At 44.5% G+C, this 25,433-nt stretch overlaps 1 protein-coding gene across 1 annotated transcript; it reads right to left on the bottom strand.

Annotated features, from left to right (window-relative positions):
• Positions 1 to 2,164: 2,164 nt before the first annotated feature.
• Clec19a (C-type lectin domain containing 19A) lies at positions 2,165 to 25,215 on the bottom strand. Its single transcript, XM_027410347.2, has 5 exons — positions 25,128 to 25,215; positions 15,155 to 15,323; positions 5,917 to 6,010; positions 3,364 to 3,493; positions 2,165 to 2,244 (listed from the first exon to the last, which is right to left on the bottom strand). The coding sequence occupies exons 1-5, from the start codon at positions 25,213 to 25,215 to the stop codon at positions 2,165 to 2,167; spliced, it is 561 nt and encodes a 186-aa protein (XP_027266148.1).
• Between the last annotated feature and the right edge of the window lie 218 nt (positions 25,216 to 25,433).

The raw sequence follows: 25,433 nt of genomic DNA, 5'->3' as shown, positions 1-25,433 counted from the left end.
TTGCAACAGTCCTGAGACAGGACAGCACATGTTACTAGACCAGTGAATAAACAAACATATGTAGAGGGGTTAGGGATACTTATGGTCCTACTATGTGATGGCTAATGTTGACTGTCAACTTGTCATGATTCAGAATCACCCAGCAGCAAGCCTCTATGCACACCTGTGAGGGCTTACTTAGATTAGGTTAGTCTCCAGGCACACTTGTGAGGGCTTACTTAGATTAGGTTTTACTTAGATTAGGTTGGTTCAAAGACTCACCCCAAAAGAGGGGTGCTCTATTACCTGGGTTTGGGGCCTGGGCTGTATAAGAACAGAGGATGCTAGCTGAACACTCAGTTCTGTTTCCTGATTATGGATGTGACATGGACTGCTTCAAGTTCCTGATGCCATGAGGGACTGCACCTGTGAACTGTGAGGCAGAATACACCTTTCCTTTCTTAGGTTGCTTTTGTCAGGGAATTTTATCTCAGTAACAGAAAAGGGGAACTGAGACAACTTCCCAAGAGAGGTGCAGAACTCTGCTTGGAACCCTGGACTCCCGAACTTTATTCTGGTACAGTCCTGGGTGCTCATGTCTTCCCTCCCACCTACCCAGTGAAACTATGTGGGCAGGGGTCGGCACAATGTGGTCCGCCTAGTGAAACCATGTGGGCAAGGGGCCAGCACACTGTAGCCCCATTTTATTTGATGTGGATGCTTTTATGCAATGTGAGAGTTAAAAATAAAATTTATGTAATTGGAAAAAGGGGTCCAAAGAATAATATTACATGGTTGTCATGGTTACCTCTAGCCGTCAACTTGACACAAATCTGGAGACACTTAGGAAGAGGGAACATCAACCGAAGAATTGCCTTGATCAGATAGGCCCATGGCCATGTCTGTAGGGCATCACACCCCCCCCCTTGGTTTTTTAAGACAGGGTTTTCTCTGTGTAGCTCTGGATGTTCTAGAATGCTCTCTGTAGACCAGTCTGGCTTTGAACTCACAGAGATCCACCTGCCACTGCCTCCCAAATGCTGGAATTAAAGGCCACACCACCCGGCACAGGCACTTTCTTGATAAACAGTTAATGGAGGAGGGCCCAGTTCACTGCAATAGGTGCCATCTCTAGTCTGGTGGGCCTGGGCTGTTTAAGAAAGCTAGCTGAGCAAGCCAGGGGAGCAAGACCATAAGCAGCATTCTTCCATGGTTTCTGCTTCAGGCCCCTGCCTTGAATTCCCTCAGTGATGGACAGTAAAGTGTAAGATGAAATAAACCCTCCCCAAGCAGCTTTTGTTTCTGGGTGTTTGTCATAGCAACAGAAAGGTAACATGGTCATTCTATGAAGCTTAGGTTTTCAGACAACAGTTCCGAACCCACAGCAGCTATCAAACAATGGCAGAGTTTCACAGCTGCAGATGGTGCATGAATCTAAAATATCTGCTTATGATCCTTTATGGAAAAAGTTTGCTGGGACAAGAATTTGCCTCCTTGAATCCTCTTATGTGTCTTGGATGCAACTCACTTTTCTGGCAAGGAAATATGGGGAGTAAAACCCCATCACTGGCATTAATAGTAGTAACAGCTTCCACACACTGAAGTCCTCCGACACATCAGGCCCTTTGAAGCCGACATTCCTTAGATGTTTTAACATATTTCTTTCCCACTCACTGTATAGGCCAAGGTTCTCAGAAGAGAAGTAACTTATCTGAGAGCATGTATTAAGGGGTGCAGCTTAGAACTGAATCTAGTTCTTCTGCTTCCATGGACACTTTGCAATTAAACCCAACTCTTCTGAACAGAACTGATGCTCACACCTGCTGGCAAACAGCTTATTTTCATTACCCAGAGCCCCATAGAGGGTCTCAACTCCCACTCCACTCTGCCTCAGTGATGCACATCACATCAGGGCTAACCAGCTAACCAGTGTCAAAGTGACCACTTCAAGCATGAACTGGAGACCTGACCAGGATGGCAAAATGCAATTCAATGCAGGATGTTGAAACCTGTGTGAGTTGGTCAGCTGTCTTTTGGCCACTGGATAATAAGACCAACAAGTTGAGAATCTCTGCCTGGAGGACTTCCCTTCTATGTGTGTTTACATTTACTTAGCGTGAGCTATGTTCTAGACACCACTGCAAGATCTCCTGTTGCTGAGTTCATGCTAGGGGATGGGAGTGCATTAGTGAATGCTCAGAGATGGGATCTTGCAGACAAAGGGGAACTTCCTGTGGCAGGTGTTATCATTCCAGGACCTCAGTGCTGTGAAGAGAAGAAGCAGAGTCTGAGTGAAGATCCATTTACTTCAGTAAAAGTCACTGTATCACTGCTCTGGAGTAAAAGTCCTCTCTAGCAGGCCTCACTTGCTGATGCTTGCTGAGACAGCTCTCTGATCTTCATCTCTCATAAAGCTGGGTTTCATCTGCCACTGGTCATGGGAGGACAAACTTTGCTTAGAGACTGCTCCAGCTTTGCATGTTGGCCTGCAAGATGGCCCCTAAGATAAGTAATTTTTATCTCCCACCACTCCTCAGGAGAGGGGGAAGGCAGAGAGAGATGCTTGGATCTGGGATCTGTGCATATTTCAAACATAGCTTAATTTCTTGCCTGCTCTGTGACCCCGAAGAAGTTGCTCAACTCACTGGAGCCTGGATTCACCTTGGCTCCATAGTTGATAGAGCATAGAATGTGCATTCAGACGATAGCTCAAGGAGCTCATGTTCTTATCGCTGTGCTCTGCCAGCTGTCCCTTAATTATCCCAGCAGCCTTTACATAGGGGTGAATATTAAGCCCATTTCCCAGGACAGGAAATAGACTATCAGAGATGGTGACTTACTCCCTACAAGGACATAGCTACAAAGCAATGGGGCTGGAATTCAAACCCAGGTATGTGCTTACACAACTGTATTCTAACATGTACAAGTACCAGCCTGGGCTTGGGGCTTGGACTTTGGTGCCCTGCTGAGCTGACCCAGGAGACTAACTCTCAGTGCAAAAATTTTAAAAAATGGATATAGGCTGCACTGTGCACATCAAAGAACTTAATGAAATCTCCACTACCCACTCTAATTCTCTAATGCCCTTTCATCCATTTAGAGCCCGAATGTCAGTGAATCATTAAAGATCACTTGAAACACTTCTATTTTAGTATTCCATCCCCAGGGATGCTAGCTGCTCTCCAAGGTTCTGTAAAAAGATAGCCTCTTAATCCTCACTGTGCCCCTCCTTTCCCCATGGTGCTTTCCATGCTCCTTGATGTCTCCTCATCCCTCTTGGTGACTCCACTCCTCATCTTATCCTCCCATCCTTAAGGGTGCTTCCCCATACACCATGGTGTCTCTCCAGCATCTCTGTGAGAGTTCAGGTCCTAGGATACCCACCACTACTTGGCCGGTACCACATCTGCACACAATCTTCTTCTGGGTCTGTATGGATGTCATCACCAGGCTGGTTCCTGTCCCAGTAACTGTAGTCATAAGGAGAGCCATCTGTCCATTCAAACTGCCCTTCCTGGGGTCCATTCAGAAGCAAGGAAGTAGAGAGGAAGACCAAATCCTGGGTCAGCTCCAGTGTAGGTACAACATTATGGTACCTCATTCCTGCCACCTTGCATCAAAGCTCTTACTTGTAATGCGTCCTATTGTGGGATATTCCTGTACACTGTGTGAATATATGTTGCAGTGATTGGTTTAACAAAGAATCTGGGTGGCCAATAGCTGAACAGGATAAAATTAGTCAGGAAAGCCAAACTAAGAATGCTGGGGAGGAGAAGGGTGGAGTCTGGAGTGTCAAGCAGACTCCAAGAAGCAAAATGGGCATGCTATACTGAAAAAAAAAAAGGTACCAAGCCATGTGGTAAAGCATAGATAAAAATATGGATTAATTTAAATGTAAGAGTTAGCTAGTAACAAGCCTGAGCTACTGGCTGAGCATTTGTAATTAATTTTAAGTCTCCATGTCGGTTATTTGGCAACTGGCAGATGGGAAAGACATGTTTGTCTGAATATTATGGCTGTCAGCACTGCTCTTCACAGACACCTTGTTTGGTCCTTAGCATGTGAACTTGACTTCTTTTGTCCTCACTACTCTGCACTGCAGGCAATGCCATCCTCAGAAAACTGGCACATGGATGAGTTGGCCCAGATCCATCAGTGTTGGTACCCAAACCTAGGCAGATGTGACTCCAATACCCAACACCTAAGTACTGTCCTTTCTCAGTCAGTAAGACTTACTCCTCCTTAATTCCTTTTATTCAAATGTCCATGCTTTTCTTTCCTGGTCTGGAATAACGCCGTCTTATTGCAAGAGACATACTTCTGGAAATCTGATGGGTGCTGCAGTGAGTGTGAAAACCAACTGCAGAAAGAATGACACTGGCAGTGATGGGAGCAGGAGTCACACCTCTTTGTGTCATCTATTCTAGTCTTTAGAAGAGTACCTCTTGAAGCCTGGATGATTCTGAAGTCCTTTCTATACAGTGGAATAATAGAGAGGGGTGGGTAGAGCTCAAAGTTTCCTCTCTACTCACCTTCCTTGCTCTGTGACCTGGGCACATTACTCAACCTTTCTGAGACTCAGTTTCCCACTCAATACAGCAGGATTAATATCCTGGAGAGGTTTGAGGGTTGAGCAACTTTCAAAGTATGTGAATGGTCACACAGAGTCCAGTGCATGGAGCCTAGCTCCAAAAAGAAAAAGAAAAAAGACAGACCCTTTGTCTTGTTTGTTAGGATTATTAAGTCTCATAATACACATTCTTCCCCCTTCTTTTTTCTTTTCCTTCCTTCATCTTTCTTCCTTCCTTCCTTCCTTCCTTCCTTCCTTCTTACCCCCCTCTCCTTTTTCCCGAGACAGGGCTTCTCTATATAGCTTTGGCTGTCCTGGAACTCACTCTGTAGACAAGGCTGGCCTCATAGATGTCTGCTTGCTGCTGCTTCCCAAGTGCTGGGATTAAAGTGTGTGCCACTACTGACAGACTATAATACACGCTCTTTAAATTATGATTAATTTAATTATGATAATTAAAGTTCTAATCTAATTTTATTTATTTGTATCGGTTAGGATGATTTTAATTAAAAAACTCCCAAGTCTTTGGGAAATACTCTAAAATATAGTTAAAACTAATCAAGAGTTTTAGTTGCACACTTTAGTTGGCACAGAGTGGTTCCCTCAGCAGAAATTTCCATACCATTCTACCTCTCCCTCCTTATTAAAAGGAGGACACTGGGACAGAGGTAAGGGACTGGCATGATCGCTAGTTTAATTTTAATGCTGCTACTTTAAATGGCAACATTTGTTTTATTATATGTTCATTTAGTCATTAGTTTTATGGTTCTGGGGATGGAATCCAGGGCCTCTGTGGGCTCTATCACTGTATCTCAAGTCCATATTACAAGTTCCTGTTTTTTGTTTGTTTATTTGTTTGAGGTTCTAGGGTTGGGACAGGAAGCCCAAGTTCAGGGTCTTCCAAAAAAAAAAAAAAAAAAAAAAAAAAAAAGAATGAACTCAGGGTGAGCTCAGGCAACCAAAAGACACTTCATCTCAAAAGAAACAGAGAAACAGTACAGTGGGCTGGGGATGTAGCTCAGTGATTGAGTGCTTGCTTATCCTCTGTGTATTGAGCCTTGGGTTCAGTGATGCTGAAGGGGTTTAAAAAAACAAACAAACAAAAAGACCCTCATGTGTCTTGTTTCTGAGATTCCAAGTCAAAACAAAAACAAAGGCTTTTTCTGATTATCCTCTATGTTCTGGTCACACCCACTTCCAGGACTAACTGGAACAGGTCAGTGTCACATCCTTTTCCATGGTTGACTAGGCAGGTTGGTATCTATGTGCTGGTGCATAACTGTGACCTAGCCACTTTGTTAAATGAAAGTGGAGCCTTGGCTTGAGTTTCTCCATGGGATCTTATAGCTGTGGCTTCCTCAGCTCACCTGCCTGTGATCATGAAGGCCCATCCAAATGTCAGCAGGGATGTCAGGAACACAGCTGTTCACCAGGTCATACACAAAGATGTTCTCGTCCCAGCTGTGGATGTAGGAAGCACAGCATCAGTTACCACTGCTCCTTTCCATAGGACAGAGTCTGAAGCATGCTTGTTATTGTTTCTGGACTCAGTAAAAAGAAGAGGATGGAGGCAGACTGAATTGGTCCCTGAAGACCCAGGGACCCTGACTCCACTGAGATCGCTGGGTTATTCCGGTCCCCACAGAGTACAGAGGTAAGTTGCTTTAGTCCCTGCCTTGGGCCCAACTTCTGCCTGCCCATTCTGGGAAATCCCGCCCTGGGGTCTGCAGGCAGACTGAATCGGTCCCTGAGGACCCAGGGACCCCGACTCTGCTGAGATCACTGGGCTACTCCGCCCCCAGGCAGTGCTGAGTGCAGAGAGTGCAGAGGTGAGCTGCTTTGGCCCCTGACTTGGGCCCAACTTCTGCCTGTCCGCTCTGGGAACTCCTGCCCAGGGGTCTGTAGGCAGGTCGACTCGGCCGCTGAGGACCAAGCAACCCAGAGTCTGCTGACATATCTGCACTAGTCCTGCTCTCACCCACCTGGAGAGCGAGTGCTTCAGACCTGCCTGAACCCACCTTGAGACCCATCAGAGTATCAGAGTCAATTGCACCCACCTGAAGAGAATCCCAGACCCATACACACCAGGAAAGGAAGAGACACCACCTGCATCCACTGGAAGAAGAGATGGGAAGATGACAATGTAAGAACACATCCAACAACAGGAAAACCAATATGACACCACCAGAGTCTAGGGACTCTACACCAGCAAAACAGGAATATCCCAACACAGATGAAGCAGAAGAGAGCAACTTCATGCAGATGATAGAGACCCTAAGAGAGGAAATCAGAAAATCCTTCAGAGAAATGCAAGAAAGATAACCCAAAAGATGCGAGAAATCAAGGAAAGCCAAGAAAATATAATTAAACAGCTGAAGGAAACAGTTCAGGACCTGAAAACTGAAATAGAGACAATAAAGAAAACACAAACTGAGGGAATGCTGGAAGTGGAAAAGCTGAGTAAACAATCAGGAACCACAGATGCAAGCATAACCAATAGAATACAAGAGATGGAAGACAGGATCTCAGATGCTGAAGATAAACTAGAAGAAATAAATTCATCAAGCAAAGAAAATCTTAAGTCCAACAAATCCTTAACACAAAATATCCAGGAACTATGGAACACCGTGAAAAGACCAAACCTAAGGATAATTGGTATAGAAGAGAGTGAAGAAACCAACTCAAAGGTGCAGAAAACATATTCAACAAAATCATAGAAGCAAACTTTCCCAACCTAAAGAAAGACATGCCAATGAAAGAACAAGAAGCCTACAGAATGCCAAATAGAGTGGACCACAAAAGAAAGTCCCCTCATCACATAATAATTTAAACACTAAATGTACAGAATAAAGAAAGAATATTAAGAGCAGCAAAGGAAAAAGGCCAAGTAACATATAAACGCAAACTTAACAGAATTACACTGGACTTCTCCATGGAAACTCTGAAAGCCAGAAGGACCGGATAGATATTCTACCAACTCTGAGAGAACACGGATGCCAGCCCAGACTACTATACCCAGCAAAGCTTTCAATCACTATAAATGGAGAAAACAAGATATTCCGTGACAAAATCAGATTTAAACAATATGTAACCACTAGTCCAGCCCTACAGAAAGTACTGGAAGGAAAACTCCAACCTAAGGAAATTAACTACACTCACAAAAATATAGGCAATAGATAATCCCACTTTACGAAAATCCAAAAGAAAAATCAGGGTAAATCCACATACAATACCACTACAAACAACAAATCAAAAACAAACAAGAATAAACACTCAATGGACCTTAATTTCCCTCAATATTAATGGTCTTAACTTGTCTATAAAAAGACACAGGCTAACAGATTGGATACGAAGACAGAATCCATCCTTCTGCTGCATACAAGAAACATACCTCAAATTCAAAGACAGACATTACCTCAGAGTAAAGGGTTTGGATAAGATATTCCAATCAAATGGACCCAAGAAACAAGCTGGGGTAGCTATCCTAGTATCTAACAAGTTAGACTTCAAACTAAAATCAATCAAAAGAGATGAAGAAGGTCATTTCATATTCATCACAGGAAAAATCCATCAGGAAGAAGTCTCAATTCTAAACATCTATGCCACAAATACAAAGGCACCAACATTCATAAAAGAAACATTATTAAAACTCAAATCACAAATAAGACCTCACACAGTTATAGTGGGAGTCTTCATCACCCCACTCTCACCACTGGACAGGAACACCAGACAGAAACTTAACAAAGAGACAAAGGAACTAACAGAAGTTATGACCCAATTGGAATTAACAGACATCTATAGAACATTCCATCCAAACACAAAAGAATATACCTTCCTTTCAGCATCACATGGAACCTTCTCAAAAATCGACCACATACTCGGCAACATAGCAAACCTCAACAGGTACAAAAAATTGGAATAATCCCCTGTGTCTTACCAGACCACCATGCTTTAAAGTTAGAATTAAAAAGCAACATAAATTGCAGAAAACCTGCCAACTCATGGAAATTGAACAACACGCAATTGCCCCATTCCTGGGTCAAGGAAGAAATAAAGACTTCCTAGAATTCAATGAAAATGAAGGCACAATATACTCAAACTTATGGGACACTTTGAAAGCAATAATAAGAGGGAAGTTCACAGCTCTAAGTGCTCACATGAAGAAAGTAGAGAATAGTCACACCAGAGAGTTGACATCACAGCTGAAAGCTCTAGAATAAATGGTGGCAAATTCACCCCAGAGAAGTAGACACCAGGAAATAATCAAACTGAGGGCAGAAATCAATAAAATTGAAACAAAAGACGCCAGGAAATAATCAAACTGAGGGCAGAAATCAATAAAATTGAAAAAAGAAAACAATTCAAAGAATCAATGTAACAAAGAATTGGCTCTTTGAGAAAAATCAACAAGATAGACAAGCCTTTATCCAAACTAACCAAAAGGCAGAGAGAGAACATGCAAATTAATAAAATCAGAAATAAAAAGAGAACATAACAAGGGACACTGAGGAAATACAGAGAATATTCAGGTCATACTTTGAAAACCTGTACTCCACAAAATTTGAAAATTTTAAGGAAATGGACAATTTTCTGGACAGATATCACTTACCAAAATTGAATCAAGAACAGGTAAGAAACTTAAACAGACCTATAACTGCTAAGGAAATAGAAGCAGTCATCAAAAGTCTCCCAACCAAAAAAAGCCCAGGGCCAGATGGCTTCAGTGCAGAATTCTACCAGAAATTCAAAGAAGACCTAATACTCCTCAAATTGTTCCACACAATAGAAGCAGAAGGCTCATTGCCAAACTCTTTTTACGAGGCTACAATTACCTTGGTACCCAGGCCACACAAAGACACAACTAAGAAAGAGAACTACAGACCGATATCCCTCATGAACATAGATGCAAAAATACTCAATAAAATACTGGCAAACCGAATCCAAGAACATATCAGAAAAATCATCCACCATGATCAAGTAGGCTTCATCCCTAGGATGCAGGGTTGGTTCAACATTCAAAAATCTGTCAATGTAATCCACCATATAAACCAACTGAAGAAGAAAAACCACATGATCATCTCACTAGATGCTGAAAAAGCCATTGACAAAATCCAACATCCCTTCATGATAAAGGTCCTGGAGAGATCAGGAATAACAGGAACATACCTGAACATAATAAAAACAATACACAGTAAGCCAACAGCCAACATCAAACTAAATAGAGAGAAACTCAAAGCTATTCCTCTAAAATCAGGAACAAGTCAAGGCTGCCCACTCTTTCCATATCTCTTCAATATTGTCCTTGAAGTTCTAGCTAGAGCAATAAGACAACAAAAAGAGATCAAGGGGATACAAACTGGAAAGGAAGAAGTCAAGCTTTCACTGTTTGCAGATGATATGATAGTCTACATAAGTGAACTGAAAAACTCTACCAGGAAACTCCTTCAGCTGATAAACACCTTCAACAAAGTGGCAGGATACAAGATTAACTCAAAAAAATCAGTAGCCCTACTATAAATGGATGATAAATGTGCTGAGAAAGAAATCAGAGAAACATCATCCTTTACAATTGCCACAAACAACATAAAATACCTTGGGGTAACGCTAACCAAAAAAGTGAAAGACCTGTATCACAAGAATTTTGAGTCTTTTTTTAAAAACACAGTCCTCTTTTTTATTAAAGATTTTTATTTATTTATTATGTATACAACATTCTGCTTCCATGTATATCTGCACACTAGAAGAGGGCACTAGGTCTCATAACGGATGGTTGTGAGCCACCATGTGGTTGCTGGGAATTGAACTCAGGACCTTTGGAAGAGTAGTCGGTGCTCTTAACCTCTGAGACATCTCTCCAGCCCCAAATTTTCAGTCTTTAAAGAAAGAAGTTAAAGAAAATGGAAGGATCTCCCATGTTCTTGGGATCGACATAGTAAAAATGGCAATCTTGCCAAAAGCAATTCACAGATTCAATACAATCTCCATCAAAATCCCAGTACAATTCTTCACAGACCTTGAAAAAACAATTCTCAACTTTATATGGAAAAACAAGACCCAGGATAGCCAAAATAAACCTGTACGATGAAAGAACTTCACGAGGCATCACCATCCCTGATTTCAAGCTTTATTATAGAGCTATAGTCCTGAAAACAGCTTGGTATTGACACAAAAATAGACAGGTAGACCAATGGAATCAAGTTAAAAACCCTGATATTAACCCACACACCTATGAATGCCTGATTTTTGACAAAGAAGCTAAAGCTATACAATGGAATGAAGAAAGCATCTTCAACAAATGGTGCTGGCATAATTGGATGTTGGCATGTAGAAGACTGCAGATAGATCCATGTCTATTGTCATGCACAAAATTTAAGTCTAAATGGATCAAAGACCTCACCATAAACCCAGCCACACTGACCTTATTAGAAAAGAAAGTAGGAAATACCCTTGAACAAATTGGTACAGGAGACCAATTCCTGAACATAACACCAGTAGCACAGACACTGAGACCCACAATTAATAAATGGGACCTCCTGAAACTGAGAAGCTTCTGTAAGGCAAAGAACACAGTCAACAAGACAAAATGACAGCCCATAGATTGGGAAAAGATATTAACCAACTCCACATCTGACAGAGGGCTGATCTCCAAAATATACAAAGAACTCAAGAAGCTAGTCTCCAAAACATCAAATAATCCAGTTAAAAAGTAGAGTACAGAACTAAATAGACAATTCTCAATAGAGGAATCTAAAATGGCTGAAAGACACACAAGAAAGTGTTCAACATCCTTAGCCATCAGGGAAATACAAATCAAAACAACTCTGAGATACCATCTTACACCTGTTAGAATGGCTAAAATCAAAGACAGCAATGACAGTTTATGCTGGAGAGGATGTGGAGAAAGGGGAACAATCCTCCACTGCTGGTGGGAGTGCCAGCTTGTAAGCCACTTTGGAAATATGTAGGGTGATTCCTCAGGAAAATGGGAATCAGTCTACCACAAGATCCAGCAATTCCACTCTTAGGCATATACCCCAAAGAAGCACATTCCTACAACAAGGACATCTGTTCAACTATGTTCATAACAGCATTATTTGTAATAGCCAGAACCTGGAAACAACCTAGATGCCCCTCAACTGAAGAATGGATAGAAAAAATGTGGTCCGTTTACACAATGGAGTACTACTCAGCAGAAAAAAAGGCAATGGAATCTTGAAATATGCAGGCAAATGGATAGAACTAGAAGAAACCATTCTGAGCGAGGTAACCCAGTCACAAAAAGACAGGCATTGTATGTACTCACTCATATGTGGATTTTAGACATAGAATAAAGGATTGCCAGCCTGCAGCCCAGGCTGCCGGAGAGTCTGGTAAACAAGGAGGACCCTAAGAGAGACATAGCTAGTCCCCTGGAGAAGGGAAAAGGGACAAGATCTCCTGAGCAAATTGGGAGCATGGGGAGGGGAGTGGAGGGGAGAGGGAACTAGGAGAATGAGAAGGGGAGATGAGAAGAGGTGAGGAAGACATGATGGGATAGGGAGGTTGTGTTGGGGGAAGAACAGAAGAGAGCAAGATAAGAGATAATATAATAGAGGGAGACATTACAGGTTCAAAGAGAAATCAGGCACTGGGGAAATGTTTGGAGAGCTACAAAGATGACACCAGCTAACAATCTAAGCAACAGAGGAGAGGCTACCTTAAATGCCCTCCCCTGATAATGAGATTGATGACTAATTCATATGCCATCATCTAGCGTTCATCCAGCAGCTGGTGGAAGTAGAAGCAGACACCTACAGCTAAACCTTGAACTGAACTGAAATCCAGATGCAGAGAAGGAGGACTAATGAGCAAAGGGGTCCATACCAGGCTGGTGAAACCCACAGAAACAGCTGACCTGAACAGGGAAAAACTCTTGGTCCCCTGATTGATTGCTGGGAAACCAGCATGGGACTGATCCAGACCCCCTGAATGTGGGTGTCAGTGAGGAGACCTTGGAAATCTATGGGGCCTCTTGTAGTGGATCATTACTTATCACTAGCATAGGAATGGACTTTAGGAGCCCATCCCACATGGAGGGATACTCCCTGAGCCTAGACACAAGGGGGTTGTCCTAGGCCCTATCCCAAAGACTATGACAGACTTTGAAGACCCCCCCCATGGAAGGCCTTATCATCCCTGGGGAGCAGAAATGGTATGGGATGGGTAGGGCGTTAGTTGGAGGGGCAGGGGAAGAGGGGAGGGAGAGGGACCTGGGATTGACATGTAAAATAATTTCTTTCTAATAAAAAAAGGGGGAAAAAGAGGACAGGATGAAACTCTGCTTTCCTTTTCTGTTCTCTTAAGACTTCAGTTAATTAACTAAGCTATGTGTTTATTTGTGTGTGTCAGCCTGAGTGTATGCACATGAGTATATGGGTGTGCACACTTGTGTATAGGTGCAACAGCCAGAGAGAGTCTCCCTCTGGCACTCTGTGAGTGATAGTCCTTTCAGACAGTCTATCCATGAACCTGGGGCTTGTGCATTCTTGGCTAGACTGGAAGCCAGCAAGTGCCAGCAATCATTCTGTCTTGCCATCCTTGGAACTGGAGCTATAGGCATTTGTTGGGGTACTTGGCATGTTATGTAGATGCTGGGATCTGAACTCTGATCTTCCCAATTGTGGGGTGAATGCTTTTAGCAACTGAGCCATCTCTCTAGTCCTCTTATCATTCTTAATTAGGTCAACCCTATATAGCCATCATGCCAGCTTAGAGAAAGACCCAGCACAATACTTACTACCACTTCAAATACACTACAAATGACGTGGGTCATATTGAAGATAAAAAGAACAATGAAAGTGCCACATATCGCATCGTGTATCCTGAATGACTTAGTGAGATTTCCAACACTGGCTGTTTTCTCTCCAAGACCCACCTTGCACTGCCAGTCCTTACACAGCTTCCTCTTTCCTATTTTTTCTCACATAGCACCACTAAAATATTGTCTGTCTGTCTGTCTGTCTGTCTTTCTTTCTCTCTTTTCTGGGAAATTCAGCTCTAGGCTCGAAGTTGCTTAGTCCACTCAGTGTCTTTTTGGAGGAGTTCCAGTCTTGATTTCAAAAGTTTAACAAAGAAACCAGTGCAGGGGAGGGTGCCTTGGTGTTTGTTCATTGTTTAAAGCAATGAAGAAATAGAGATGAATGGATGGAAGGACAAGAGATGGGTGAATAGATGGAAGGAAGTAGGAATGGTTAAATGGATGGATAATAGATGAAGGATGGATGATGAATAGATAGAAAAATAGAGGAATATAGGGAGGAAAGGATGAATAGTTGGACATAGTAAGACAGACTCATAGGTTACAAGTACTCATTTATGTCAGGACTGTGTTTCTTGTTATATAGCCATGGATTCATTTCATCCTTACAGCAAGCTGGACTTGGAACAGATGCAACTGGCTGTCTGCCCCAAAGCCATTCCCATAGATGATTTCATCTTACTACTGTAAATGTCAGAGCCTAGGAAGGCATATTTCTTTCTCCAGTTCTCTTTGAAGTTAACACTCCCAAAGGACCCAGCTCAAACACCTAGCTGAAAGGCACGGCTTTCAGGGAGTGTTTGGGAAGCATTTTTCTTCCCGGCAGAAGGAAGAAGATGTGTGGAGAAGGCCCCAGTCTCAGCTCTGTCCTTCTTGTTTGCAAACTTTCTTGAGGAAACTGCTCACCCAAAGCATGGTTCACCCAGTGCCTTATTATCAGTGAGCCCAGAAAAAAGCCATCAACTGAAGTCAGGAGGGCAGAGGAAGGATGTGAGGGCAAACAGATAAATGGTGGCACAGGTCACTCAGTTGGTCACACAATCAGATGGACAGATGCCCCTGACAAGTGGTTCCCATCATAGATAAGAAGTGAACTTCAGTGCATCAGGGAAGTCACTGCACTAGTCCTGGACCAAAGGTCTACCAGCTCACACGAGCTTGTTCCAAATGCACTTTGGAAGGGCTCCCATTCAGTGAGAGTGTCCACCACGGGGTGTATCTCACATGGAGTAGAGGTCAGAGGAGGTGTGTGTGCCTTCCACCTTGTTGAGGAAAGGTCTCTCCTGTTTTCTGCTTTGTTGCTAACTCCAGGGAGCCAACTTCAAGCTTCTAGGCATCTTTGTCTCTACCTACCACCTCACACAAGTAGTTCTGGGATACAGATGTGTGTCAGATGCAGATGTATCTGCTCCCCACTGCCCTGCCTAGTTTCTAAGGATCAAACTGCAGTACTCAGGCTTGCATAGCTGCTGCTTCCACCTACCAAGCCATCTTCCTGTCCCACCTAGTCCTGTTCCACACATGTTTATTAGGTCAGCTGTGTCACTGGATCAAGAGCTCTGATGCCCTGCACTGCATGGCACAAAACTGACAATTATAAAGGTGATTCTCCCAGCATGCTCTTTGTTGCCACTGCTCAGTTATTTGCCCTCTATTTCACACAGGATAACTTCAGTAAGAAATTGTGCTGGGTAAAAAGTAGCTTCCATGACCTGAGCCAGAAACCAGATATTTGGAGATACCAGACTTCAAATCCTTTCCCCAAAGGGCACTTGGCTAGGCCACAGAGGCCTGAGCAGTCCGCTCACCTGTGAATAGAAGCCAGCTTGGCAGATTTCCTACCAACAGTGAACTGAGAACAGTGCAGGTCGGCCTCGGCCCAGGTCTTGTTGATGGGGAAGAATCTGTAACAGTGACCTTTGAATTCTGTCCAGAACAGGGGACACAGCAGGGTCATCTGGGGCACCTCTGATAGGGCTGGGGATCGAGAGAAAACAGAACATGAAGAAGATTGGTGGTGCTCATGTTGTCTCCACAGCTTGTTACACATTTTTAAGAGAAAAACACATCCATTATGATTAACACAGCTCTGTGCCTGAAGTCTAAAATTATAGGCACACCCCAAGGCTACATAGAAAGACCCTGTCTCAAAGAATAGAAAAAAAGGATATGTGATAGGTAGGGTTTTAGTTGGGGGTGGGGTGGTAGGGGAGGATGGGAGGGAGAAGGGAACTGGGATTGTCATGTAAAACAATCTTGTTTCTAATTCAAATAAAAAAATGATAAAAAGACCCTGTCTCAAACAAACAAAAACCAAAAAAGAGAGTTATTTTAAATATTTATGCATTATGTATATGTATATGCTGTGCCTGTGCAGTTGCCACATGTATGGCAATGCCCACTGAGCCAGGAGGGGGGCACTGGCTCCCCCGGTGTTGTAATTACAGGTGGTTGTGAGCCACCATGTGGGTGCTGGGACAGAACCTTGGTTTTCTCTTAACTGCTGAGCCACTTTTGCAGCCCTTATTAAGATTGTTTTAAGTAGCTCTTGAAAAGCCCCTAAGTAGCCTTCCTAGACTTTAATAACTACCTTATTTTTGGATAATTAGATTCCTTCCTTCCTTCCTTCTTTCCTTCTTTCCTTCCTTCCTTTCTCCCTCCTTTCCTTCCTCCCTCCCTCCCTCCCTCTTTCCCTTCCCCTCTCTTTCTCTCCCTCTCTCTTTCTAAATAAAAACCTACTAAGTATAATACTGAGACAACAGTTTCATGTAACAAGCTTTGTCAGTGTTTCTGGTGGTTTTCTGAAGAGAGACCTGGATGACTTTGATACAATTTCTAAATTGTCTCCTGAAAGCAATTTCCCCTCTCACTGTCATGACTGAGGGGACTCATCTCACTCTGCCCTTGCTAGTCTTTACTGCCATCATTTCCTTAGGAATCTTTGCAAATTTTATAAGCAAGAAATTGTACCTTGTTTCAATTTGCAATTCCAGGCTATCTGGCAAATGTGTGCATTTACTGACAAGCTAGAAGCAAGACTTTTTATCTTTTGCCCATCACATTGCTGGGGGCAGAATCCGTTGTTAATTGTGAAAAGCAGCACACTGAAAACAACAAGGTTATGGTGTTTGAGATGATAAAGTCCTTTCAAGTCTTGGTTCCCCTTGAAATTTCTTGGGGGTGTTGTTCTTGGAAACAGAAGGTGGCTGTTGGGAGAGGCAGACAACTGAGAACCTTCCATCCACTAGGTTGGGAGACCCATGAAGTGAATAGCAGGTCTCTGGACACCAATGTACTGGTCAGCTCTGTGTCTGACCTGCTGTGAATCATGGGCACATTCTCTTCTTCCTTAGCTGTCCCCTTGAAGACACCTGGAGTCTCTTGTAACAACCCAGAAGCACAGAATCTCTGCCTTCAAATGGTGACCATAGCTGACTGACTCTGAGAATCATAACATAGTGGATAGGGCCTGGGGTGATGGATCAGTGGGTAAAGTACCCGCTGTGAAACCATGAGACCCAAGTTTAGATCTCTAGCAGCCACAGAAAAAGCTCAGCTTGGTGATTCATGCCTATAATCCCAGCTTTGGGGGGGGTGAGGGTGTAGAGACAGCCAGATCCTTGGAGCTTGCTGGCCAGCCAGTCTGGCTGCATAGGTGAAGCTTCAGGGTTAGTGAGGGACCCTGTCTCCAAAAGGACCTGGCATTGTGGCACATACTTTTAATCACAACACTCAGGAGGCAGAGGCAGATGAATCTCTATGGGTTCATAGCTGGTCTGGTCTACATAGTGAGTTCCAAGCTAGCCAGGGCTCCATAGGAAAGAGACACTAACACTGCCACCCATCCCCCCCCAAAAGCAAAAAGTGGAGAATAACATCTCTTTCTTTCACACATTCATAGAGCACATCCATATGGAGGTCAGAAGACAACTTCAGGTGTGGTCCTCAGGAATGCTATCCACTTCCTTTGAGGCAGTCTCTCATTGGTCTGAATCTTGCCAGTTAGGCTGGGCTGGTTGGCCAGTGAGCCCTAGGGATGCCCCTGTCTCAGCTTCCCAGGGCCGGGATTACAAGTTCAGCTACTATATCTGTTTGTTTAAATGTGGTCTCTGGGGAGATTGAACTCAGATCCTCTTGCTTTCAAGGTAATCATTTATAGCCTGAGCTATCGCCCTAGACCCCATGGAGCATTTCTGATGTGCCAAACAGAGAGACACTGAGGCTTCAGTAAGATCAGCCTGGCAAGAAAGTGGTAGAGACCTTCAGATAGCAAAGACTTCCTTTGCAGCATCAGATACTGCTTCCTCAAGGGACATGAGCAGGCTGAGGTTGGCTCATGGCAGGTCCCCAGAGCTCATGCCTTCTGCTTTCATCCAGGTTGAATCACCTCCTACCATTCTCAAATACCCAATCAGACCTCTGTGGGCATGTCTCTTGCCTTGACTCTGGCTAATTCCTGCTTCTCTTCTAGTCTCAATTGCAAGGTGGCTTTGGGTACCGTCTTAGTCAGGGTTTCTATTGTTGTGATGAAACACCATGACCAAAAGCACGTTGGTGAGGAAAGGGTTTATTTGGTTTATACATCTACATTGCTGGTCATCACCAAAGGAAGTCAGGACAAGAACACAAACAGGGAGGGATCCTGGAGGCAGGAGCTGATGCAGAGACCATGATGGAGGGATGCTGCTTACTGGCTTGCTCTCTATGACTTGCTCAGCCTGCTTTCTTACAGAATGCAGAACCACCAGCTGAGGTATGATACCACCTACCATGGGCTGGGTCCTCCCCCATCAATCACTAACTAAGAAAATGCCTTACAGCCAGATCTTATGGAGGCATTTTTCTCAATTGAGGTTCTCTCCTTTCAGATAACTGTAGTTAGTGGGTCAAGTTGACATAAGACCAACCAGTACAGGTACCATCAGATGGGAATCTCTGGAAGTACTTAAGCACCCCAACTCCCACATGTACCCAGGATTCTTGTCCAGTGTTGTCCCTGTTTGGTTAATAACTACTGCGGCCACTCATCTTCTCCCAGAATCTTGGCACCCAGGGGTACACGGGACTTAGATTTAAGCATTTTTATTTTATTATTAATTATGGGTTATATGGATATGAGTGCCATGTCCTTGTAGGCCAGAAAAAGACATTGGATCCACTAGAGCTAGAGTTACAAGCAGTTGTGAGCCACCTAATGTGTTTGCTTAAGTGGGAACTGAACTTGGGTCCTCTGAAAGAGCCCTAAGTTTGACTTCTGAGCCATCTCTTTAGTCCAGGTTTTGAATGAATGCAAGCATGTAGGAATGTATTAAAACATCACTGAAGCCTACTAGCCTGATCTGAGTTTTTCCAGATTGTTCTGCACTATCATGTGATGAGCACTACAGAGTGGCCTGGAATTTCACTGGCCATACAGACTCTTGGGAACACTTACTCAATTACCCATGCTTGAAATCTGGGAACTGCTGGTCTGAAAGTAGGAAGATGATGCTTGGAGAAGGAACTTCCTTCTCTTGTCCCCTCCTCCTTCCCCTCTTTTCCCCTCCTTTTCCCTCTCTCCCTTTCTCTTCTCCTTTCCTTCATTATTCTTGCCCCTCTCTCCTTTCTTCCTGCCTTGGACAGAGCTTGGTAAAGAAGAATTAATAATTAATTAAATAAAGGGTGGCTGGGTGGGAAGAGGAGTAGGTAAAGGCCCTTGGTCTCAAAGCCTTCTTCCCCAAGGTGGAAAATACTTCTGGAGCTACTCTGCATCTTCCCAATCTGGTCCCTTGGAGGTTGTCCTCCTCTTCCCACTGTGACTAAGGAAAAAGGAGTTTCTGCATGCCTGGGTTGAAATAAGCCAGAAAATGGGACTGTGGCAGGTCACTGCCCAATTTCTCGCCTTCCATCCGGACAAGCAAAAACCATTAATTGGAGGGTTGGGAGGAACAGGAATGAACTCCCAGCTGTCTGGCATTTCCCCTCTCCCTTTGCCTCTGAGAGCTTAGAATCTGGGGCTCGAAGGGTTTTCATCAACTGGATCTCTAACTAGCCTTTGCTAGCCTGCTTGTCTTTACATGCATGCCATTGGATTTGTATACTGACTTTCAGAAAATGGTGGTAATGCAATAACCAGAACCAACCTTTACTGACCACTTGATGTGTTCCAGGCACTGTGCTAAGTGCTTTGAACATATTATTAATTTAATCTTCACAGGTAGGCACTACAATCACTGCTACTTTACAAAGAAACTCAGAACACACAGAGGTTGACTACCTTGTCAAAGGTCACAGAATTGCTCAGAGGTAGTCCATGGAGCCCAAGATTTTTTTTTTTTTTGAGAGAACAGAAATAATGATGTCATTAATATTTAACTTGTGTATGTGAGGCTTGCAGGCAAAATTGGAAACTTGTTATTTGTTTGCCCCTTTGAGGGAAAGAATTAATGGCTCTCTGGTCCCTGTCAGAAAGGACCTTACAAGTAGTTAGGACAGAGTACCAAAAAGGGCCCCCAGATGGGTGATGGCAAGCGCTGTCCTTAAAGCGTCTAAACACAGAACACAAACCAGTCTTGAAGATCCGAGGGGCTTCCTGTAACAGCTGATGAATCAGCAGAGACCTGGACCATGTTAAGAGTCAGAGAGTGATCCAGGCAGTGGGCATGGAGCAAGGAGAGGGCATGGCACAGGCAGAGGATGGAGTGTGTGGGGGGAGGGAGATGGGAGTGGTCCAACAGGCCTAAGAATCTGAGAAGGAATCCAAGGTGAGGCTAGAGGGAGCTGTGGGGGATAGAGGGAGAGAGGCAGACCGGAGGTGCAGGACAGGAGGAGGAGGCTTGTTGCTTAGGGAACCGAGAAGCCAAACTGCATGGTCTTTTTCTCAATTAGTAACAGCCAAGGTCTCCCAGCTGGGGGTGTGGGGGGAGTTGAAGCCTTTGGGAGCTGAGTTTGTTCTGGGATGAAAACACATCCTTGGAATCCAGCTCTCCCACTTTGAAAGAATAAATTTTCACCTTCCCACTCAATCTGGCTGTGAGTTTCCCTGGCCCCCCTCCAGCCGCCCACAGATGCAACACTCTGCTCTCTGCTGCCTCCTGCAGATGCACTGCTTTGCTGCCCCCTCCTCCTGCCCAGATCAGCCTCTGGACCAGCCAAGGAGAGGAGGTAGGGAGGCCCTGAAGCCACATTCACCTTCCCCATTCCCAGAGTGAGCCCCCAACACTCCTGGGACTTAAAGGGAAGTGTCTTCCAGACTCCAGCAAGGTGCCATCCTCCTGTTGCCTCTCTGGTCTCAAAGCATGGCAGTCCTTAAAGCAAGCCTTGCTCTTTCCATCTTGAGCTCTGCCTTTTCCTCTCTGAGACTCTGGTGGCCCCAGAACAAACCATTGCTTAGATTGATCCTAACAGAGGACATTTACTGGGTGTTTAGTGCTAGATTCCCAGAGGGCAACCCCGGAACAATATTAGACTCATACATACTTTGCAGACAAGTATGCATACTTTGCCACTTGCTCCAGATTTGTAACTCTCTGAAACTCCTAAGCTCTTTAGTGCTGCTGGAAGACATGGTTCCACACTCATGGTTCTATGGCTCACTGGCAGGATAAATACAATTGAGTTTCACACCTACAGGCTCTGGTCCATGAACTTAACCAACAGTGGAGAGAAAGCATCTGGGGAGCACTGCACCTGTGCTGAACATAGACTTCTGGGTGCTGGGAATCATGCCTGGGGATTTGAATGTGCTAGGCAAACACTGTATCCAACCCCCAGCCTTTGGTGTATTTAGATAGGGTCTCACTCTGTAGCTCATTCTCTGGCCTTGGATTTAAGATTCTCCTGTCTAAGATTCCTAAGTACCATAATTGGGGGTTAGACAGTTTTTCTTTTGTGTCATCTTTCTCTACACGATGTACCCCAGCACACAGGAAATGGACAGTGATTAGATGCAGCTATTGCATCCTTCTACAGCAGGGACCCGGCATCTGAGAATTTTGGAACCAATCCCCTGCAGATGGCTGAGGGACCACAGTATGTTAGACACCAAGTTTAACCAAGATTTAATTAAAAGCATCAACCTTTACTGAGCTCCTATATGTTCCTAAGTGTGTGACCTCATGCTGTTCCCACATGGTATTAGTTTAGTTATCATATGCTAAGGAGTATTCCAAAGTATGTGTAGAGTGTCCTGTGACTACAGAGAGGGAGCAAGAATGACCAGGCAAGCTCCAGGGTTGGGTCTACACTAGGAGGTAGGACATCCGGCTGCTTGAGCCTCTGTGCCCCAGCTTAGGAGCTTGGGCTCTGGCACCAGATGACCCTGGTTGGAAACTGCTCCCTGAGCCTTGGTTTCATCTGCAAAATGTTCATGTGTGGGACACGGCCCAGTGGGTAAAGTGCCAGCTGTGTAAGCAGGAGGACCGGAGCTTATCAGATCCCCAGAACCAATGTAAAAAGCCAGGCACAGTGATGTAACTCTGTGATCTCATTGCTGGGGAGTTAGAGACAGGCAGGTCCCTGAAACTCATTAGCCAACTAGCCTAACTGAGTCAGTGAGTTTAGGATCATTAAGAGACCCTGCCTCAAAACAAATAAATAAAAAGGCAGAGAGCAACTGAGGAAGACACCAAATGTCAATCTCTGGTCTCTACACAACATCACACACACACACACACACACACACACACACACACACACACACACACACACGGCTTGGCTGAGTACTTACTTCCCTGCAAAGATGCCTAGGCAGAGTGAGCATACTAATAGACTTCAAATATTACCCCAGCAGAAGCAGAAGCAGTCTGGGTCCCAGAACCTTCCCACAGCTAAGAATGCAATGGCGTGTTTCTGGAGAGTCAATGGAAGGTGGAATAGCTGGACTGATCCCCTATCTGTATCCTGGACCCCGCAGAGGCAGGTGCTGAGTTTCAAATCACTTTGTCTTGATGTCACATGGAAAGTTCTGGGTTCAGGAGGTGGGGGAAGGAACCAAAGATGGCTGAAGAATCCCAATGGTAATTATCTTTGTTATTGCTATTAGGTGCTGGCTCTAAGTACTTCACTTGCTCAAAACCACAGAAACAATGAGATCAAAGGCAATTTCAGCTGAAAGGCTTGGGGGGTAAGTCTAGTTTGGTTAAATCCTCGAAGGTATGTATAAAGGATATTTTCAGCAAGAAAATCCAGGACTGATGCTGAGCATATCTGTGCATAGACCAGCACACTTAGGGGAAGGATAATGAAAGGTGGGAGCTGTGGGGGAATGACTGATGGATGCCCTGTGCTGCTTTATATAGAATAGCTGGGGGTATCCAGAAGAGGAAGGAAACCAAGCTCATTCAACACAAGAGGACTTTGGGGTGCACATCCACCCTCAAGGTTTGCAAGGAACCACAGAACCCCTATTAAGTCCTCTCTAGTTACCAAGCAATGCATGCTCTCATGCTTGCAAGTCACGATCTCTTTGGGTTGATATCGCTTTTCCTAGAGTCCTAGTCTGGGGAACGCAGTAAGTGCTGTGTGAGCAGTGATGATCCTGGTCAGCAGTCTACAGCCTCAGTTTCCCCACTGTAGACCTTGGTCAGTCTGCACCCTCAATTGCTGTGGTAGGGAAGGGTTGACTGGAATAGATTTCTAAGTCAGAGGTCCCCAAGATTGCTGGGTTTCATGTGATGCTGGTTCGCCTTGTCTTTAAAAGGGCGTGGCACATGGGACGGGCGTGCTGTCTAGAAGGTCCTGTCTCTAATGACTCCTGTTTGTCACAATGAAACTCTCCTCCTTGTAGCATCGCAACACCAACAACCACAATGACAGAGGCGCTCAAAGAAAAATGCTATTTTTTCAAATGCTTGTCATGTGTGTTATGTGCACTGTCACTTCAGTATTAGCTCAACCTCTGGCGTGCATGCATGCATATGTGTGTATATGGGTATGTGTGTATATGTGCATGTGTGTACTCAAGCATGTGTGTAGGTGGATTCAGGTGTATATGTGATTGAAGTTGTGTTTCTACCTCCCTCGCTCTCCATCTTGTTTTTTTTCTTTTCTTTTCTTTCTTTCTTTCTTTCTTTTTTTTTTTTTTTTTTTTTTTTTTTTTTTTTTTTTTTGCAGGGTCTTTCACAGAACCACAGCTCACTGATTCAGCTGGGCTGGCTGACCGGTGAGGCCCAGGTATCCTCTCTGCTTCCCCAGCTCTGTGATTATGAGCACACCATAGTGCCAGGCTTTTAATTTGGCATTAGGGATAAACCTTAGCTCCTTATACTTGTACAGCAAGCACTTCCAGCACAGGCTGAGAGACACATTTCTACAGTTTCAGGTCCCAGTATATGGGTTCTGCTATGACAGCCCAAGCTAACTAATACACAAAGAGAACATGGGTAGAAGCAAAGTCCCTAGGCTTGACCAGGTGAGCCAAGGCTACCAACCTCCCTACCAGGGGGTTGCCAAACAAATAAACAGAAGGGTGGTTCGTGAAATCAGAATTCAGATAAATAACAATGTTTAGTATAAGTTTGCCCATGCAATAGGTGAGGTACATTTAGACTAACAAAGGATTTACTGGTTCCTATCTACTGGTATTTTATCTGGTAACTCTGAGCATCCCACACTGTGACAGCCCAATAACTGGCCTTATGACAATCTCCATATGGAGATTTCACTTAAACGGAGATGAAAATAACTGGTCTCCACCACAGGGTTATTATAAAGATTACATAAAGCTATGATGAAAAGTACTTAGAACTATGCTGATATAGAGTAAGGAATTAGTGAGTCTTCCCTCAGAATTGTGGTGTTTGTGTGTACACATATATACACACATACATGTATATATGTATTTAAGAGAGCATCACATATTACCACAGGCTAGCCTGTCACTTCATTTGTAATCCACTCAGGCTTTGAACTCTCTATCCTCTTGCCTCAACCTCTCGATTGCTGGGTTAACAAACGCATACCATTGTTCCTGGCATTAATGGATCTTTTAAACAATGCTTGAAAAGAACTTGGTGGAGGTTTCAGATAAAAGCCTCATGCACATGGGCACAAGGAGATGCAGGATGCTGCCCAACCAGCGAGCAGTTCTCTGGTGTCAGGACCCCAGTCTTCCCTTTGCAATATGGAAGAATTCAAACTCACTGACTGCCTCTCATCCCACAAATGGCATACGGGGAGGTCACATGCCTGAGGCTGATGAGTCCCATTTCCTGGGGACATCCCACAAAGCCCATAGGAATGGATATCACTGGAGCCAGGCTGCCAGGGAGACCAGTAGAGGGACCACTGTATCCATCCTGCACATCTGTTACCGGCACATCTGCATCTGAATGTTCCCTAGGAAGCAGGAGGATTGAGATCTCAGGACCAGCCTGGGATAATAGCAAGATTTTGTCTAAAAGATAAATGACTGAATAAGTAAAATTTAAAGGGAGGGAGGGAGGGAGGGAGGGAGGAAGGGAGGGAGAGACAGAAAGAGAGAGAGAGGGAAGAAGAAGAAGAAGAAGAAGAAGAAGAAGAAGAAGAAGAAGAAGAAGAAGAAGAAGAAGAAGAAGAAGAAGAAGAAGAAGCCAGTTTCCCAGGTTACACAGCCTGTAAACTACAAAGCTGGCCTTTAAACTTTAAGGTTCTTGGGATGCTCCCTCCTTAGGGGCTGAGCTATCAGGAAGGACATCTTAGCACCAGCCCCCAGTGCTCCCCCTCTGCATTACTGCAGCCCAGGTAGCTGGCCTCACTAGTGCGCCCTCAACTCCCTGGAAGTGACCTCCCTGAAGTGCCCTTGTCCCTGCCCCCTGTGCTCACCTGTGTGGATACTGATGTCTGTGTGTGGAAAGGCCTGTGCAGACAGGAGGGCCAGGAAGGCCACAGCCCGCAGTCCCCACTTCTGCATGCTGAGTCCAGAGGACACTGCCTCTGGCTGGAACAGAGCACCACAGAGCTTGGGTCCCTGATGGCTTTCTAGGTTCAGGCAAGGCCTCCAGCAGCTAAGGCGGATGGAATGGACCCCAGCCCCTCCTTCTGCCTCTCCCCGCACTCCTCTGCATCACTGAACACAATACAGAATGACAGCTAAGAGCAAAGCTGTACTCCAGTGCCCTGGGAACCCCT

This window comes from Cricetulus griseus, chromosome 3 (genome assembly GCF_003668045.3).
Source record: "Cricetulus griseus strain 17A/GY chromosome 3, alternate assembly CriGri-PICRH-1.0, whole genome shotgun sequence".
In the NCBI taxonomy this organism is placed as follows: Eukaryota; Metazoa; Chordata; class Mammalia; order Rodentia; family Cricetidae; genus Cricetulus; species Cricetulus griseus.
The sequence above is the reverse complement of the archived record's forward strand: the minus strand, read 5'-3'. Positions and strand labels throughout refer to the sequence as shown.

Coding starts and splice junctions, on each gene's coding strand:
- Clec19a (XM_027410347.2), bottom strand. CDS start 25,215: ATGCAGAAGTGGGGACTGCGGGCTGTGGCCTTCCTGGCCCTCCTGTCT. Junction 3,494..5,916: donor GCCTTCATGATCACAGGCAG/GTGAGCTGAGGA, acceptor AATGGACCCCAG/GAAGGGCAGTTTGAATGGAC. Junction 2,245..3,363: donor GTGGTACCGGCCAAGTAGTG/GTGGGTATCCTA, acceptor TTCTCTTCACAG/CACTGAGGTCCTGGAATGAT.